General features: G+C 41.4%; 1 protein-coding gene across 1 annotated transcript in view; it reads left to right on the forward strand.

Moving 5' to 3' along the window:
* Positions 1 to 17,126, forward strand: part of HPSE2 (heparanase 2 (inactive)) — a 668,247-nt gene that overhangs the window by 44,463 nt on the left and 606,658 nt on the right. The window contains exon 3 of the mRNA XM_004701008.2: positions 8,529 to 8,690. Coding sequence (XP_004701065.1) covers positions 8,529 to 8,690 — 162 coding nt within the window. The remainder of the gene's footprint in view (positions 1 to 8,528; positions 8,691 to 17,126) is intronic.

Here is a 17,126-nt window from a genome sequence, read left to right on the forward strand (position 1 = left end):
CCTTGATAAACTATAAATTATTATTGTATCTTATATTACACTGTCCGGCGTCTCCCTTCACCCACCCCTCTGCTGCCCGTCCCCCAGAGAGGAGGTTATATGTAGCTCCCTGTGATCCATTCCCCCTTTCTACATCCCCTTTCCCTCCTGGTATCGCCACTGTCACCCCTGGTCCTGAGAGGCTCATCTGTCCTAGATTCCCTGCGTTTCCAATTCCCATCTGTACATGGATTTTTTTTACTTGCATTAGTCAGATATTCTACTTGTAAAGGTAGGCTTTTATAGGTGTGTACTGAAGGCAGGAAAAGAATAAGGGGGTCATACATCCAAATCAAACCCACTGCTGTCATGTTGGTTCTGACTCGTTGCGACCTCATAGGATAGACTAAACCGTCCCCTCGGTCTTCCAGAGCCGTAACACTTCACAGAAGTGGATTCCTCCCCAGGAGGAACTAGTGGGTTCAAGCCACTGGTGCTTTGGTAGCAACCTCGCTCTTAAAGCCCTGTACCTCCTGGGCTCCATCCTAAGTGCGTCGTTCCAGAGCACCTCCTCTGTGCTGAAGGCAATGTGTAGTAAGAGCAGGCAGATGAGCTGAGAGATTGAGATAAAGGTGAGAGATTGGACAAAACTGGGCACACGCATAAGTAAGAGGGGGAACAGGGTAATCCAAGGGTGATGCGGTGAGGCAGGATTGAGGGCTATTAAATGGTTGATTGAGGGGTGAAGGAAAGGGTATAGAAGAAAGAAGAGGGACCCCTCCCCACACGATGTAATCACTATTATTCTCTTCCTTGTTAGCCTTATTTGCTGCTTAAAAATAATTGCAGACAATAATTCCTAGATGCTAGCCATCACTTTGCTCTGTTGTTCATCGTACCGTTATGGATCAGAACCGTCTTGATGGCACCTAACAGCTTTGGTGCAAGATGCTCGCTTCCTTGTCTCCTGCTTTAGGGAATGTGTTAGGTGTTCTTGGAATTCCTGACTACGTATCAAGGGAGAGCGCATAGAGTTGGGAGAGTTCATATGAATACCTTTACATTTGGAGTGGCATTTGGAACTATGTTGACCATGTGACATAAGAGCAAGGACTATCAGCAGAAAGGGTGAGCTAGCAGGACCAATGTAGAGATTGTCTAGTATACCAACTTCCCACTTTTGTATATCAGGAAAGAAAAAAAATCACAACAATGTTATTACTCTATGGCTTAGATATTTGCAGAAGTGGTTGAAATGTAACCCCCAAAATGAAACACAAATTCTCACAACTGGACTAAATCAGCATGGTACATGGACAGAACGTTAAAGCTGTCAAGGATTTAATTTTACTCGGATCCACAAACAGCCCCCTTAGAAGCAGCCGTTAAGAAATCAGATGATGTAATGCAATGGGAAAATATGTCACAAATGTCCTCCTTTAAGGCGTTGTCACTTTGAGGGCTCAGCTGTGCTTGACCAATCACTTCACATGCATGCAAAAGCTGCACAGTGAATAAGGAAGACTGAACAAAACTGGATACATTTCAATTATGATGTTGGCGAAGAACAGTGAATCTTCCATGGACTACCAGAAGAACGAATCAGTCTGTATTGGAAGAAGTATAACCAGAATGGTCTTTAGAAGCAAGGATACAGGGCCTTGGTTTCACGTCCTTTGGCCATCTTATCCGGAGGGACCAGTCCCCGGAGAAGGACATGATGCCTGTTAAAATGGAGGGTCAGTGGATGAGAGGAAGTGCCTCCATGAGACGGATTGGCACAGCGGCTGTAAGAGCAGCCCTCAGTACGCAAGAATGAGGACAGTTTAGCCTCGAGCAGTGTGTATGTGCCAGAAGACCTGACTACACCCTCACAACAACCATGAAAATACCCCGAGGGAAGAACAATATCTTTCAATAAAAACTTTGTGAACATTTTAAGTTATTGTTTGATGTTGTTGTTAGCAGCCCCTAAAACAGCCAGTGCTCGTTGGGTGCTTAATATGTTCATATTACTGTGAAAACACATTAAAATATGCTGTTTGCATTCTGACTTTTAAAAACGAGGAAAGGCCTTTAAAGCAGTGAACTGAATTTGGCTTCATTTGACTTCAATGCTGGAGCCTTTAACTGCCCTGTTAAATTGAGTCCTGGTGCTCCTGGGTGGGAGAGTCTTGCTCAGTGCCTCTGGTTGTAATCTCTGTACTCCATGCTGACTCATAGTGACTGCCTGGGGGGTTGAGGCTGGAACGGAACTGGTTACAGGAGTAGAAAGCCCAGTCTTTGTGCTGCAGAGCCTCTGGTGGTTTCAAACTGCTGACCATGAGGATCGAAGCCCAACACAAAACCCACTATGTTACCAGGGCTCCTGTCTTCGAGCTCACTTTATGTGCCTGTGTGATTGTGTCTGACTGTCTCCAGGGAGAGGCAACTCTCCCTCAGACCTTTTCCTTCCATGACAGCTTCGGTTATTACGAAGTTTCCTCATGTGGAACTGAAAAGCATGTTTGGTTTTTGGTTAGTCCCATAATGTTTGGCTTTCTGGATTTATACAGAGTAAGTCAATTTATTTCTTCTTTACGAAATCAAGTCTCCCCCTCCCACTGCATGTTTTTTTCTTTTTCTTTTTTCCATTGCCAATCTCAACACCCTTGATCTTAGCTAATTTAAAAAATAAAAATGATTTTTCATCTTGGTCCTTAGACAATCAAGATGATCAATATCCTTCAGAAAACTACTACTGCTAGCAACAAATGTATTAATAATAAATACTCATTATTGGCTGAATCCTGGTGGCACTGTGGAGTAGGCACTGCCTGCTAGCTGCGAGGTCGGCAATAGCGCCTTGGCTGTGTGTTCCTGTAAAGAAGAACAGCAGCGGGTCTCAACCTGTGAGTCAGTCGTAACCCCTTTGGGGGCCGAACAATCCTTTCACAGGGGTCGCCTAAGATCACTGGGAAACAAATAAATATTTCATAATATAGAATTACATACAGTTTTGTGATGAATCACTATGCTTTAGTTATGTTTAATTATGTTCAATTTGTAACAATGAAAATACATCCTGCCTATCAGATATTTACATTATGATTCATAACAGCAGAATAATAGTTATGAAGTAGCAACGAAAATAATGTTATGGTTGGGGGTCACCACCACATGAGGAGCTGTATGAAAGGGTCCCGGCATGAGAAGGGTTGAGAACCACCGCGTTACAGTCTCTGAGACCTGTCGTCTTGCTCTGAGTTGGAATCAGTGTGATGGCACTGAGTTACCCTTTATTGAGCTCTTACTGCGCGGCAGACACAGCGCCAAACCCTTTGTGTATCGTTACAGTAGCCGTAGACGCAGCCGTCGAGTCTCAGTGTCAGCCTCTGTTACCTCTGCTACCAATCAGTGACCACAGCAGGGTCTGCGATGATGTCTGCTTGACCTCAAGGCTCGAGTGCTGCCTTTGTCTGGCATGGAATGTAGTGTAGCTATAGTCGCAGTCTATTCCTTTAGTCCAAGTTTGCATTAATCTTCCTGGTCGCAGTATCGAGGCACCGGCTTTTGCTCAGCTTGCGTTCAGTTAAAACCTAATCTTAGTCAGATCTTAAATATATGATCTTCTGTTTGATCTGGTCTTTTTGGCTTATCTTGTGTAATTTTCAGCATAAATGCAGGATTTTAGGTTCATATCTTCACCTCCCATCTTGGGTATTTCAGCCTATGTTTCGAGGTTGCCAAGATAATTCTGAATGTTGATTGTATTATCCGTGTTGTTAACGGTTCCTCCAGACAGTGGACCATGTGCACCTTGGTTATGTATCCTTCTTTGTGTTTGTCTTAGTCATGAATACAGTTTTAAACATGTTCATGGGAAATAAAGACTCTGTTTATTTGGTTTTTTCCCTCAACCACTTTTGAAATGTGCTTTTCTAAAGTGCAAGGTATTTTAGGGGATTTCAAAATGTTCATGGAAAAGTGAAATTAAACTATAAAAATAAAAAATACCAACCACTTCTTGATCTCCATTACTTTGATGGCGCCGTGTCTGCTGTGTTGTCCTGGCAAAGCTAAACTTCATCTTCTATAATGTTCTTGGAAGAAATGCGTCAGGGTCTTGATTCCATTTGTTACATTTTCTACTGAAAGGTTTGCCCTTGCCTGCAACTGATCAGGGTGTAAGAGTTTGGTACTTACGAAACAGAAAGTTGGTTCAAATTAAGTTTTCAATTGCAGTATGTAAGCAGAATCAGTTGAGATGTCTATGATGTTGGCTATTGTTTCTGCTGTAAACTGTTGGTACTTTTCAACCAGGGCACAGACCAGATTAATTTTTGTCTCGTAATTGATGCGGGTGTCTGCTGCGGTGGGCTTCATCTTCAACCTTGGTTTTCCCCTTCCTAACACAGGTCATCTCTTTGGAAGCCTGCTGATTTCTTTGGGCCATTGGCCCCATACACTTTTTGTACATCAGTGATGTCACCATTCTTCAAGCCAAGCTTTACCATAAATTTGACATTTGCCTTTGCTTCAGTTTTGCATGTTGCTCTGCTACATCAAACTGATGTCATATCCTTCTTAGTACCTCAAATGTGTTCAGATGTTTTGTAACAAGTTAGTATGGAATTACTTTTTTTCTGCAAACTTTAAAAAATATTTTATATACACTGTCCTTCATAATTGATCTATGAGTAGGTGCATTTATAGACATCCTGGCTGAACAGGTATGGGAGGGAGTGTGGGAGTATCTATGTATGCCCATAAGTATAGATAATGGTTGATAGACACTATATGCACATGTCTATTTACCTTTGCTACAAGTATAGCTATCAATGCGCTTGGTGGTATACCAGGAACAAATATGAAAGTGCCTTAAATAGAACCAAATGCCTCTAGGGAATGAGTCTCTGGGCCTGGGGGTTCAGGACCATTGTCTTACAGACACAAAGGCTCGTTGAATTAATGTAGTTCACAAAGACGATGTGCTATATCCTAGTTAGGTGAGTAGCAACTAGGGTTTGTTGTTTTCTTCCTATCCATAGGAAAGAAGATTGATGTAAATTGAAAGCCCGATGGGAATAATTAGTCTAATGGACTAATGGATCATGCAGCTTCCATCCCACAGCCCTGAGATCAGAACTAGATGGTGCCTGGCTACCATTACTAATGCTCTATTTATTACATTTATTTATAAAACAGAAAGTAGAAGCGTAGTAGGCATTCTACTCTTTGAGTTTTACTTCTATTAGAAGATCTTAGAATAATAACAACTTTCTCTTGCTTTTACACTGGATTGGGCTACAACTCTTGTAATCTTTTCTGGGTAGACAGTCCATAGACTGTATACTGCTGTAACAGTATAACTTGATATATCTTTTTTTAGTTCCTTGCTCTTATTTACTGCATTACCTTTATTAAGCTAATGAGTTTATATCTTGGAATAACTTCTAGGATTTAGTGGAAAGAGCACAGGACTTAACTTTGAAAATTTCTGGATTTGAGTCTGGCCACACTATGTGAACCTGAACAAGTTGTTTCAGCTCCACAATGGAAGTCCATTTCATTATTTATGAATTAGAGGTAATAGCATTTCATTTTTACTAGAATTGCAAAAACAGGTAATCTGACTGCCAGAGGCTTATATACATTTTGCATTTGTTTCAAATAACAAGCAATCAAGAGATGGATAATCTAGTACAAGATGGTAGTTCCAAAAACATATTGGGGTATTAGACTCTTTCTGTTACACCATCAACCACAGTGTCTTTTGCCATAAGACTTCTTGCCTAACCACCCCAAAATGGTTCTTTTTTAAATTAAGAAACCATTTTATTGGGAGCTCTTACAGCTCTTATAACAATCCAGACATAAAATGGTTCTTATAATTCAAACCCGCTCTCTGTCACACATAAAGAATACGACAAATCAAGACGCTAAAGGGAAAAGCTATTTTTTCCTAGTGAGGTTTTGCATTTAAGTTGGCAAAGGAAGTCCACGTGTGGCTCATAGGCCAGACCTACATTACATAGCCACCTATTGCTGCAAGGTAATCTGGGATTTTTTTTTTTTGCTCTTCATTTTCTCTATTAGAGACAGAATTGTGTTTCCAGTATGAGTCAGCTGATCAACAATGTTTGCCCCGTGTTTTTAATAGGATGGTTGGATAGATTTCATGGGATTTGAAAGCTTTGTAGAATGTAATCAAAATAGATGTAAACTCTATTATTCCTACGCCTACTATTGGATGATTTTAAGGACTAGCACACGTGTATCTTTGAATTAGCGTATTCTAATTTTGCATGTAAGCTTCAGAAAAATCTATGAAATTAGTTACTTGCTTTTGTCAAGTGATTTCACTTTAGAAATTGGCCTAAATATGCCTAGGCATAAATACTGCATTATATCCAGCCAGCTCCCGATTTCATCTACAAATTAATGAGGACCATTTCCACATCTGGCTGATCTTTGTGTGCCACCCACCCTAACCCTCGTAGTCACGGGTTTGTATTTTACATCTGGGCTTCTCTCTCTCATTAATAGATTTTATTTTTTTTAAAGAGCAGTTTTAGGTTTACAGAACTATCACGCAGAAAGAACAGAATGTTCTCATTTCCAGCCCCTCCCATTGTTTCCCCTGTTAACATCCTGCATTCCCGCTGTACATTTGTTGCAATTGATGACTCAATCGTGATACGTTATTATTAACTAACGCCCATCATTTATATCAGGGCTCCCTTGTGCCATCTAGTCCTGTGGATTTTGACAAATGCTTAATGTCTCTCATGTGTCCACCGCTATAGTAGTTCTGCCCTAAAAGAGTATCTTGTGTTCCACCTAGTCATCCTTCCCTGCCCCTTTGGCCACTACTGATCTTTCCAATGACTCTACAGTTTTGCCACGTCCAGAATGTCACACAGTTGGCATCATACTGTATGTTGGTTTATAGACTGCCTTTTTTTTTTTACTTGCAGTAGACCTTTAAGATTTTGCAACCATTACCACTATTTACATGTAAAATGTTTTCATCCCCAAACAGACAATCTGTATCCATTCAGCAATAACTCCTCATTGCCCTTTGTCCCCATGGTATCCACTAATATACTGTCTGCCATTATACTTTGTCTTTCAGATATTTGTATAAATGGAGCCCAACAAGATTTGATCTTTTGTGCCTGCCTTATTTCACTTCGTGTAATGTTTCCGGGGCTCGTTCATGCCTCTCCGGGCTGGGTTTAGGGCTCAGTGATGGCTCTGAAGATTATGGTCCGGCAGGTTGTCCTGCTCCTCATGCTACATGTCCTAAATTTCGTAGGTGTCGTTGATCATTGCTTCAGGAGTCAACTGTTAGTACTCCCAACCTTTCTTATTCGTTCCCTCACCCAAATCCATTGGTGCCCATGGTGGCAGAATGGCTAGTTGGAAGCTCTTTCTACGAAATTCTTCAGTGAGATTCTTAGCGCTCTATCATTTTGAGAGTTGCCATCTAGACGGCTGTTGACAGGATCATTTGTTTCCAGAAGAACTACCTGAATTATGCTTTAATTTGCAAAAATAAACAAATAACTCCCGAGCATGAAAGCTCCCTGCTGAGTGGGAAGCCTTCTAGATGAATGTTTCTTTTTGAGAAAAGCTGTCTTTTGGAGCACATCTGTTTTGAGTAAAATCACACTGAAGAATAAGAAGCAGCCTGTTGCTAATGGGAAGATAATTGGTAGAGAGGCAGATCTACAGAGAGACGCTGGCCTTCCCCTTGTGCTCACACCAGAGACCCCCAGACTAGTCGGGGCTGACAGAGTGCTTTTCCGGTCAATAGAGGTCCAGGAACATCAGCAAGAGGAACATCACAACTCACTCACAAAATGGTAGCCCCAAGTGGAAACGAGACTGGTCGAGGGGTGAATTTTAAAATAGCTTAAGGGTCCTGGATACACCTAAGGGTCCAATGGCATGAGGTAGAGGACATGGCCTCTCTGTCACAAGTGTTCAGGCACTTGTCTTATTTTTTCGTATGGGCAATGGTAAAAAAATACAAAGAAAGAGGCCTGGAGGTACCGTATATACTCGTGTATAAGCTGAGTGTGTCAGCACATTTTTAATGCTGTTTTTGTGGTAAAATTAGGCGCCTCGGCTGATATTTGGGTCAGTCTATACTCGAGTATATATGGCAAATACATCCCGGAAGTGGGCTGAGAATGAGACTGGAGGAAGGAGAATCTTAACTGAGGCCAGAGAGAGCTAGGAAACGCAAACATCTCCAAAGAATTTAGAAATGCGCAGGCATTTCTTGGACGTATGATTGGGTCTCTGTGAGTTGGCGTCGCCGCCATGGCAGTGAGTTTGGTTTGGAATTCTAGTGTTGGAGAAACCGTCAGTTCTAGTCCCTCTGGATCTCTTCCGTCTGATGAAAATGCTGGTCGTCTAAGTTTTCACCCTCTTTTAGAGAAAGGAGACCACCCGATCCACCATCAAAAGAAAGAAGAGAGGGGGGGGGGCAACACGCCTTTACGGGGGTCGTCCTTGGTTTTGCTTTTGCTGCCTGCCTTCTTTCTTTCTTTTTGTAGACATTGTTCGAAGTGACGTTGCCTTGGATAAACAGAAGGGCTGCAAGATTGCCCAGCATCCCGATGTGATGTTGGAGCTCCAGAGGGAGAAGGCCGCTCAGATGCACCTCGTTCTTCTCAAGGAGCAATTCTCCAACACCTACAGTAACCTCATATTAACAGGTAAGGCTCCTGGAGTCCGCCGCAAGCCTGCAGCTCCATCGGCCTTTCTCACTTAGCAGCTTGGTGCTTGGGAGATGCTCGAGGGGGATCCAAATGAGTCCACGCCTGTCTGTATAGGCTCACCCAGTATAGCCCGTTGTTCAATTGCGTTGACTCTTGTCTTCCTATAACAAAGATTTCTGGTAGTTTACAGATGTAGTTTGGCTTGAGGCTACAGGCGATGCAGCATGTGTGTTCTCAAATGACAGGACCAATGGAAACCTAAGGAAGCCTTGTAAAAATATGACTTTCTAGATGTGTGCCAGTAGACTTGAGAGAATTACTAAATTTGGTGTCTTTTAAGAAGCAGCTATTTGCCTCTTTGTGTAGATGCCCTGTGTGTGAACCCAGTGAATATAAAGATGAAATGTAAAAGAGATAATGATCCACAGGCAGAGCGGAGAGTGTTCTATTCCGGGGGCGTTGGAAAGTCTCTGGGGAATTTGACGTTCTTTTTAAGAGCAAAGAGGCTGTGGGATCGAGCCACACATTCTCAGTTCTCTGTGAGAGGGCCACGGAGAAACAACTCTTAGTGGGCTGCCTGCAAGCTTTTCTGCGGTCCATACCTCTGTCGGGTTTTGAATAAGAATAGAAGGTTCCAAGGTGAAAATCATGAAGGATTTTGGATGATTTCTTTCTGTTTTCTTGAGAGCGTGCAAGACAGGTCTGCACTGTATCGATCTAAATAAACTTTAACAAACCGAAAGTATGTCTTTTCCTCGTTTATGAATATCAGAAAGAAAAAGAGATGGGCCTTCTGTCAGGCGGTGAATAACAAACACACTTAACCAACACCACCAACAACTCCAAATTAGAAAATGTTAACTTTTTTTTTTTTGCAGACCTCTTGGCATTTCACCAGGAAATGCTGAGTGGCAACCACATAGCTTTGCTCTTGGAAACGCATACGAGTCTTCTAACTTTTCATCTGTACCTGGTGGGAAGCCCCACACCATGAGATGAAAGCCAGATGGAAATGTGGCCGTTGTGAGCAGAGAAGAGGATTATGGATTTCATAAATGTGGGCCCTGGTTTTTGCTCTTTGATTGGGCATGAAGGAGGGGAAACTGGAAGGGGATTTATGGTCAGTCCATGCACTTTTCTACATGGTGGAAAAGGTGGCTGAGATTGGGGTTAAACCTGAGATGTTTGAGAAGAACTTACATTTTTCTCCAAATTTCTTCCATCCAGCCCACATTTGCATGTGTCCATGTATTTATTATGCTTGAGTTCAATGATTAGAAATAAAGTATTTTTATCCCGTATTCTACTATTTTTATGGCACCTATTACAGGAGTCAGATCTTGTGTTTCTCTAAAGTGACAGAGAAATGGCTTCGGGTAATTCTAATCCTAAACTGTGAATCTGGACTGTGTGACTTGAGGGCATGTTATTATCTTTGAGAACACAAGTGTTCTCTTGAGTTCAATGAAATCTTTTCTGATTCTCAGTAACGTAATCCCCTTGGATGTTTATTCCGAGTTCCAACCGTAGGAATCAACATTGTCAACTTTTACCCTGACAACTTGCTTACTTTCCACTAAACAAACTTAGCCTCGAGAAGAGCCTCCTTCCTGCTCTCGCTTCTCCCAGCCTGCTTCAAAGCGTCCACAGGCATTTCCCACATGTTTCACGGAAATGCCTGCGCAGAGGTGGAGCCTGGCCATTGACGGAGCATTCGTTGTGCCCCGGTTTGTGTACATGAAAGTTCATAAGGGTTTGGTTCCAGGTGCTGGGGCGAGATGGGGCCATCCCATGTAGCACCGATGACCAGACTATTTTAATGTCCTTTAACTAAGTCTTTGATTTTACACAGTGCGGTTTTCTAATTGTTATGAAGTTTAATCCGTGATTTCTTGTATAAATCTTGAGAACATGGTCTCCAGACAGCTAAACATAATATTTAAAGCTAACTAAACGAACTTTGGTAAATATTTCCCTTTCCGGTGATGAATGTATATTGGTAAGGAGGACGGGGTTGAAGGGGCAGATGAACTGGCTTTCTTTACCCGCACCTTCTGAACACCTATTCCGGGGATGTCCCACTTAGTTTGCACACCTCGGCATCAAGTGTGAAATATCAGCAATGGAAGTATTTAAGTGAGACGTTTGGCCTCCAAATGATCAGAAGTTGAACACTGTTTTTAACCCCACTCCCCGCAATTATTGATAGAATTTCAGGGCTATGTATAGCAAATGCAACAGCTAAGCTCGCAGTGAAAATGTAAGTATCATAAAAACAGGAAAGGGACTGAAATATCAGATGGGTAAACCTGTTTGGAAGTGGTAGTTATTAGATATTCTTCTCTCCCTTACCTGCAAGCCCTCATTGTTAGCCGATGGGACTACGTCCATGGGTTGTGTCCCGCTTCGTGGTTGCTCCTGATGAGGGCACGTTATGTTCTAGTTTAGCGGGTTTTCTAACTCTTTAACCAAAAGGAAATAATGCTACAGCCCAGTTAATGAAAACAAATCCAATTCTCTAATGTCTATGTTTCATACATGCATTCCTCCTTACATCACCTTTTTAGGAAAGGGGGTTGTCCTGTCATTTCACACGGGCTTGAATTTGTCTTAGTACCTTCGTGTGAATGATTGACAGGATTTTGGAAAGAATGTGAGCCTCAGCTCGACTAGAGAGTTTGGGAAGCAGACTCTGAGGTTACAGGAAAATTGTGGAGCAATTCCAGGGCAGCTTCAGGACAAGGAGAATCTTAAATGGCCATGCAGCACCCTTCCCACGGACTCACCAACATGTCTGCACATGCTTCTCCTGCAGCTTCTTGAGTACGATAGTGTGAAGCATTGTGCACGTCAGATACTATTAGTTGTTCTCAAGGAGTGACAAATAAGAGGGGTGTAGGGAAGGAGCTTCAGAGAAAGAACAGGTATGTCATGGGCTTTGCACTCCCATGAATTTTTAAAAATCTTTTTATTGGGAGCTCTTACAGATATTACAATAATCCATAATTCAATTAGATCAAGCATAATTGTACAGTTGCTGCCACCATCATTTTCAAAACTTTTTTTTCTTGAACTCTTTGGTATCATTATCCCCTCCCTCCCCCACCCTGCCCTCCGGGAACTCTTATTATTATATTACCGTTATATATATTTTACCATATCTTACACAATGTATCCATTCACCTACAATTCTGATGTTCATTCCCCACAAGTGGGGTTATACAGTCATCATAATTGCTGTCGGTTTTCCCTGCGCCCCTCCCTCCCTTCTTTTCCTGTACCCTCAGGGAGTCATTACTCCCAATTCTCTTTCTGAAGGGTTTATCTATCTTGAATTTCATGCGCAGAATGACCTGAATTATACAAATGAACATCCACAGGTCTCACAAGATTAATGAGGTGAAACTAAGACCTTAATAGTACGGGGAGGAAATATTAAAGAACTAAAGGATATTTATGTATTTCATCAGTGCTATCGTGCACCCTGGATCTATCTTCCCTTCCGTGTGGCTGTTTTTAATTTTAATATTCTGCATTTCATTTGATTCTGTGAGGAACTGTCCAATTATCTTACAGGTGGGTTTTGGGTCTCCACTTTGTCCACACTCCTTCACATCAATCTGATTGTTTGTTTTTGAATTTCTGATACCTATTTCCGTTGACATCTCCTAATCACACAGACAGGTCTGATTCTTCCATGTGGGTTTTGTTGCTTCCCTGATAGATGGCCACTGGGTTAGCTTCAAGCCTTTAAGATCCCAGATGCGGTATCTTTTAATAACCAGGCACCATCATCTTTCTTCACCACATTTGCTTATGCACCCATTTTGTCTTCAGCAATGGTGTTGGCAAGGCATGCCAACCATGATTCTTAATGCACTCCTGCTCTGTATATTTGTTGGAAGTATCCTGTTATATTCTTAATGAATGAGTTCACTTGAAGACATCTTCAGGAGGAATATGGACTTCTGTTAACTAACTTGCACAGGTTCAGATTCAGTTCTGTTTTATCTTTTCTCCTCCCCCTCCTTTCTTTCTTTAGCTATAAATTGAGCTTTTGTGGAAGATCTTTATCCTGCAATCAAATGAAATGTAGAATACTAAAATTAAAATACAGTCATAAAAGGTAGCACTGTTCTAAGGATCTTATTTAGAAGATAAACTCTTGGAGGGCAAGAAGCACTCATTTGGGCAGCATTCTGGATAGCATTTAGAGCAGAGTGAATAATCTGGAAATGAGGTCACGTTTTTAAACAACAGTGTTCATGCTTGGAAGTCACCGATCCACCCTCTGTATACAGGTAGAGCCTGAGATGCAGGTATTGTAAATGCATGCCATTGCTCAAGGCACTTTCTGATATTCCCTTGTAAGGACTCTTGTCACATCACTGGCCCCACTTCTGGTTTTTCACCTCTTTCTCCAGTCGTTGGAAGCTCCCGGTTGGCTGGAATTCCAATGAGCTGGCTTTACTGTGTTAGTGTGGTAAATGGATCGAGCACAAGAGTTTGGCACTTCCTTGTTATGGCCCATTCTGCTAAGATTAATTCAATGAAAGGGCTCAGATTAGTGGAATGAAAACCTTTCATTTCCTTAAACCATAATGCTCAGGGGACTAGTTCTGGATAACGTTAAAACTACAATAGCCAACCAAGCAAATCTCCCTACTTTATTTTCTTAATTCTTCTTCTGTGACATTTTGCTCGCCTATTCCAACCTAAAATAATCTTCATTTGTACTGTTATTTAACAACAGTCTGTGCCACTAACTTGGCAATTTGGTAGACCTTAAAAGTGATTTCTGCTAACACCTGTTTCGTTGAAGTCAATGTCAAACTTATTTTTTCATGAGTGGCTTGAATAAATTATGTTCCAGCCTCAAAATGTACTGTATGTGTTCTTAGCTTCTCAAAGTGAGACCACGCACTCACTTTCAGGATACTGTGAGACCACCTGCTTCTCTCTTTACGCAGTTTTCCTTCTTCCTTTCCTCCCAGGGAATTTGCGATAAGCTTCTTTGTATAAACCATTTCTTTAGAACTCTGCTTTCTTCCATTCTGTCCCAGGTGCTTGGATCAGCCTCAGGTCTGCCACTTGCCAAGTTCTCTCTTAGCTCATCCAGAGCCATCTTTAAGACCTCTTTACATGGTAGCACCACCTTTTACACCGGTGTCAGGGGACAAGGAGACATCTGCTTCGTAAACCTTCTGCTTTTAGGGGAAGAGAAGTACATTTGTCTGTCAGCCTGAATGTAGGTTGGCACAACTGGTTAGATAACACAATTAAAGCTCACAGATAAGAGATTCTAATATCAGGTACTAACCCCATGCCCCTTCCCCTCAGCATTCACTTCCAAGTTAATCAAACAAAGTAAAATAACATTTAACATTTTTAAATATAAAAATTCTCTTGAAATGTAAGGGCATGCTACTTATTTGCCTGTTCACTGACATAGGTTCATGAGGACTGGATCACCATAGAAGGTCTTTCTAAACTCTGGATTCCAAACTTTCTGGGGATCCTTGTCAATATAAAAAATCTTTTAGATTAGCCCATCCCATGAAGAAAGTTACGCTTTGTCAAGTAACTGATTAATGAATTCTCTGCATTGACTAATTTCTTCAGGTGCTCACCTTAATCAGCATGATAACTCTGGAAGCACATGGGGTGGGGTCTTTCCTTGTGTGTTTAAAGCAGTGTGTACATATATGTAACCTCTTAATTCATGGATATAGTTCTGGCTTTGAGATTCCTGGATCAAAATCAAAGACTGAATCTAGAAGGCTGGTGAAGTAAGACGTAAATCTCCAAGTTCTTTATTCAGAGTGGCAAAGTACTCTTGATTGAGGGTTAGAAGAAGGAGCTACTGGTGTGATGAACGGACCTATTTGTTGCTGCTCATTTCCGGCCTGATTTGGGGAGTAGATAATCAAAATAGCTTTTTCAATAACCATTAATTGAGAACGTATTTTGCGTCACTGTTGTGTGCTGTCACTGTCCACCAGCTTCTATGAAGCTATTTCTAGGTCAGTTATTTCGGGCCACCAGGCCAGGTCCCAGTGGAACCTGACTCACTTCGTTCAGACCAACTGGCTGCCATTTGAATGCCGTTGGCCCCTGTATAGAAACTTTCCTCCCCTGAGTATTACAAGAGGAGAATTGTCACCGCGTGACTGCTTTCACAAGACAGATGATCATCACTGTCCTTTTTTGGGCCACAGGAAAAAAATCACCCTAAGTACAGACATCACTGAATTGATCTGAAGGTGTGTCATTCTTTTAAAATTAACTTCCCTCCACAATTGTAAAAGTAATGCATACTCATGCAAGAAAATTAGTAAATTCTCTTGACTTAGAGGTAACCCATATAGAGAGATGTTTTTTCACGTATCTGACACAGAATCAGAAGTAGGTGGCTTACACAATTTTATACCCTACTTTTCCAGCTAAAATTCTATACAGACGATTCCTTATCTTTTTAAAAGTCTTGAAAAAGGCACCTCAGGGCTACCCCTGGTCCTTTCTTTTGCTTGTGCTCATTGCAGTTTTAATAATGGTTGTATTTAATACTTTTTTCTTCAGTAAGAAAAGTTATACACATTTCTGAATACACATTTGAAAACTATAAAAAAGGAAGGAAAACTCACCAGTAACCCCATTACTCAGAGGTGATGACCATTATCATTTTGGTTTACTCTACAAACAGCTAATTTAAAATCTGCATTCCCTTACAGTGGAGCCCTGATGGTGCTATCAGGTAAGCGAATCCCACCATCCACTCAGCAGCAGGAAGTTGGCACCATCTGCTTCAGTAGAGATTTACAGCCTGGGGTACCCTATAGAGAGCCGCTATGAATCAAAATGGATTTAACGGCAATGGGTTTGGGATCAGAGTGAAACCTCTGAAAGCCGGACTAGACAGGACAGCCTTGCTTTTTCCATGTCTCCCAGGTTTTCCACCTGTAATGGTTACAGTCTTCCTACTTTCTTTCCTTTTAATGGAAACACTTCAGGTTTTTGTTTGTTTGTTTTTGCTAGGTTTCTGCCTTACAGATAATAGCTTTCACAGATTTTACTGTATATATAAATTACATTTACATGTTTAAGCATATATATGCGTACTATGTATACAGAGTTTAAAATTGAAATTATTTTGTTGACAGTTTTTTATTTTTAAATCATTAAAGTTGAGAAGCAGGCATATATATTTTGGCGCATAGATTTTCAAAACTATTAGATGCTTTGCAATTGTAAAAGTAATGAATGTTTAGTTTAACTAGTTAAAATGATACAGAAATAAAGAATCACATTTTTCCCCTCCTGGCCCCTTCTATTGCTGCCTTTAAAAGGTAATCAGTATTTGATGTGTAACTTTCTATAGATTTAGAAATACCTTATATATAGGTGGGGGTACCCCCCACCCCTCAAAAAAAACCCAAAACAAACAAACAAAACTCCGCTGGGCAGAGCTTTCAGAGTACGCATTTTCCCTGCTCGGCAAGCATTGAGCAGCTCACTCTGAGGTAGTGCACCCTGTGGGGTCACCTGGGAAAGTTCTCTCTGGTCACTGTGAACTTTTTTGTGAAATTGGTTTCACTTGAACCACGTTTTTTTTTGTGATGGCCAATTTAAGAGAACAGTGCGTGGCTGTGAAATTTTGTTTCCTGCTCGGGAAAAATGTTGCAGAAACTGTTGTGATGTTGAACACAGTTTATAAGGATAGCACTCTGGGAAAAACTCAAGTATCTGAGTGGTTTTCTCATTTCAAAAAAGGTGAACTGTTGATTGATGAAAAACCTCGTTCTCGACATCTGTCAACTTCCCAAATGGACGAAAATGTTGACTTGTAGTGCATTCGGGGTTCATTCCACCAGGTCAGACTGTTCATCAGGGTTTCTATTTAGAGGCTCTGAGGAGATTGCAGAACAGTGTGCGACAATAAAGGTCTGATTTGGGGCAGACGAGGACCAGGTTTTGCCACTACAACAATGCACCTGCTTATGCAGCCCTCTCAGTGCGCCAGTTTTTGGGGAAAAACAGCATCCCTCTTTTGCCCCACATACCTTACTCATCCGACCTCGTGCTGTATGACTTATTTTGTTTCTAAAAAAAGAGGGATCTGAAAGGACACTGATTTGATGGGGGCGGTGCTGTCAGCCATCCAAACAGATGAGTTTGAAAAATGTTTCCAAGAATGGAATAGATTTTTTTTGGAGAACATTTTCTTCTTTCTTATACTCATTTTTTTCTTTAATTTTAATCATTTTATTAGGGGCTTATACAACTCTTATCACAATCCATACATTTGTACATTCATTGCCTTCATCATTCTCAAAACATTTGCTCTCCACTTAAGCTCCTGGCATCAGGTCCTCATTTTCCCCCTTCCTCTCCGCTCCCCCCTCCCTCATGAACCCCTGATAATTTATAAATTAT

The sequence above is a fragment of the Echinops telfairi genome, unplaced genomic scaffold (genome assembly GCF_000313985.2).
Source record: "Echinops telfairi isolate 266 unplaced genomic scaffold, ASM31398v2 ScPeMD7_70;HRSCAF=299, whole genome shotgun sequence".
NCBI lineage: Eukaryota > Metazoa > Chordata > Mammalia > Afrosoricida > Tenrecidae > Echinops > Echinops telfairi.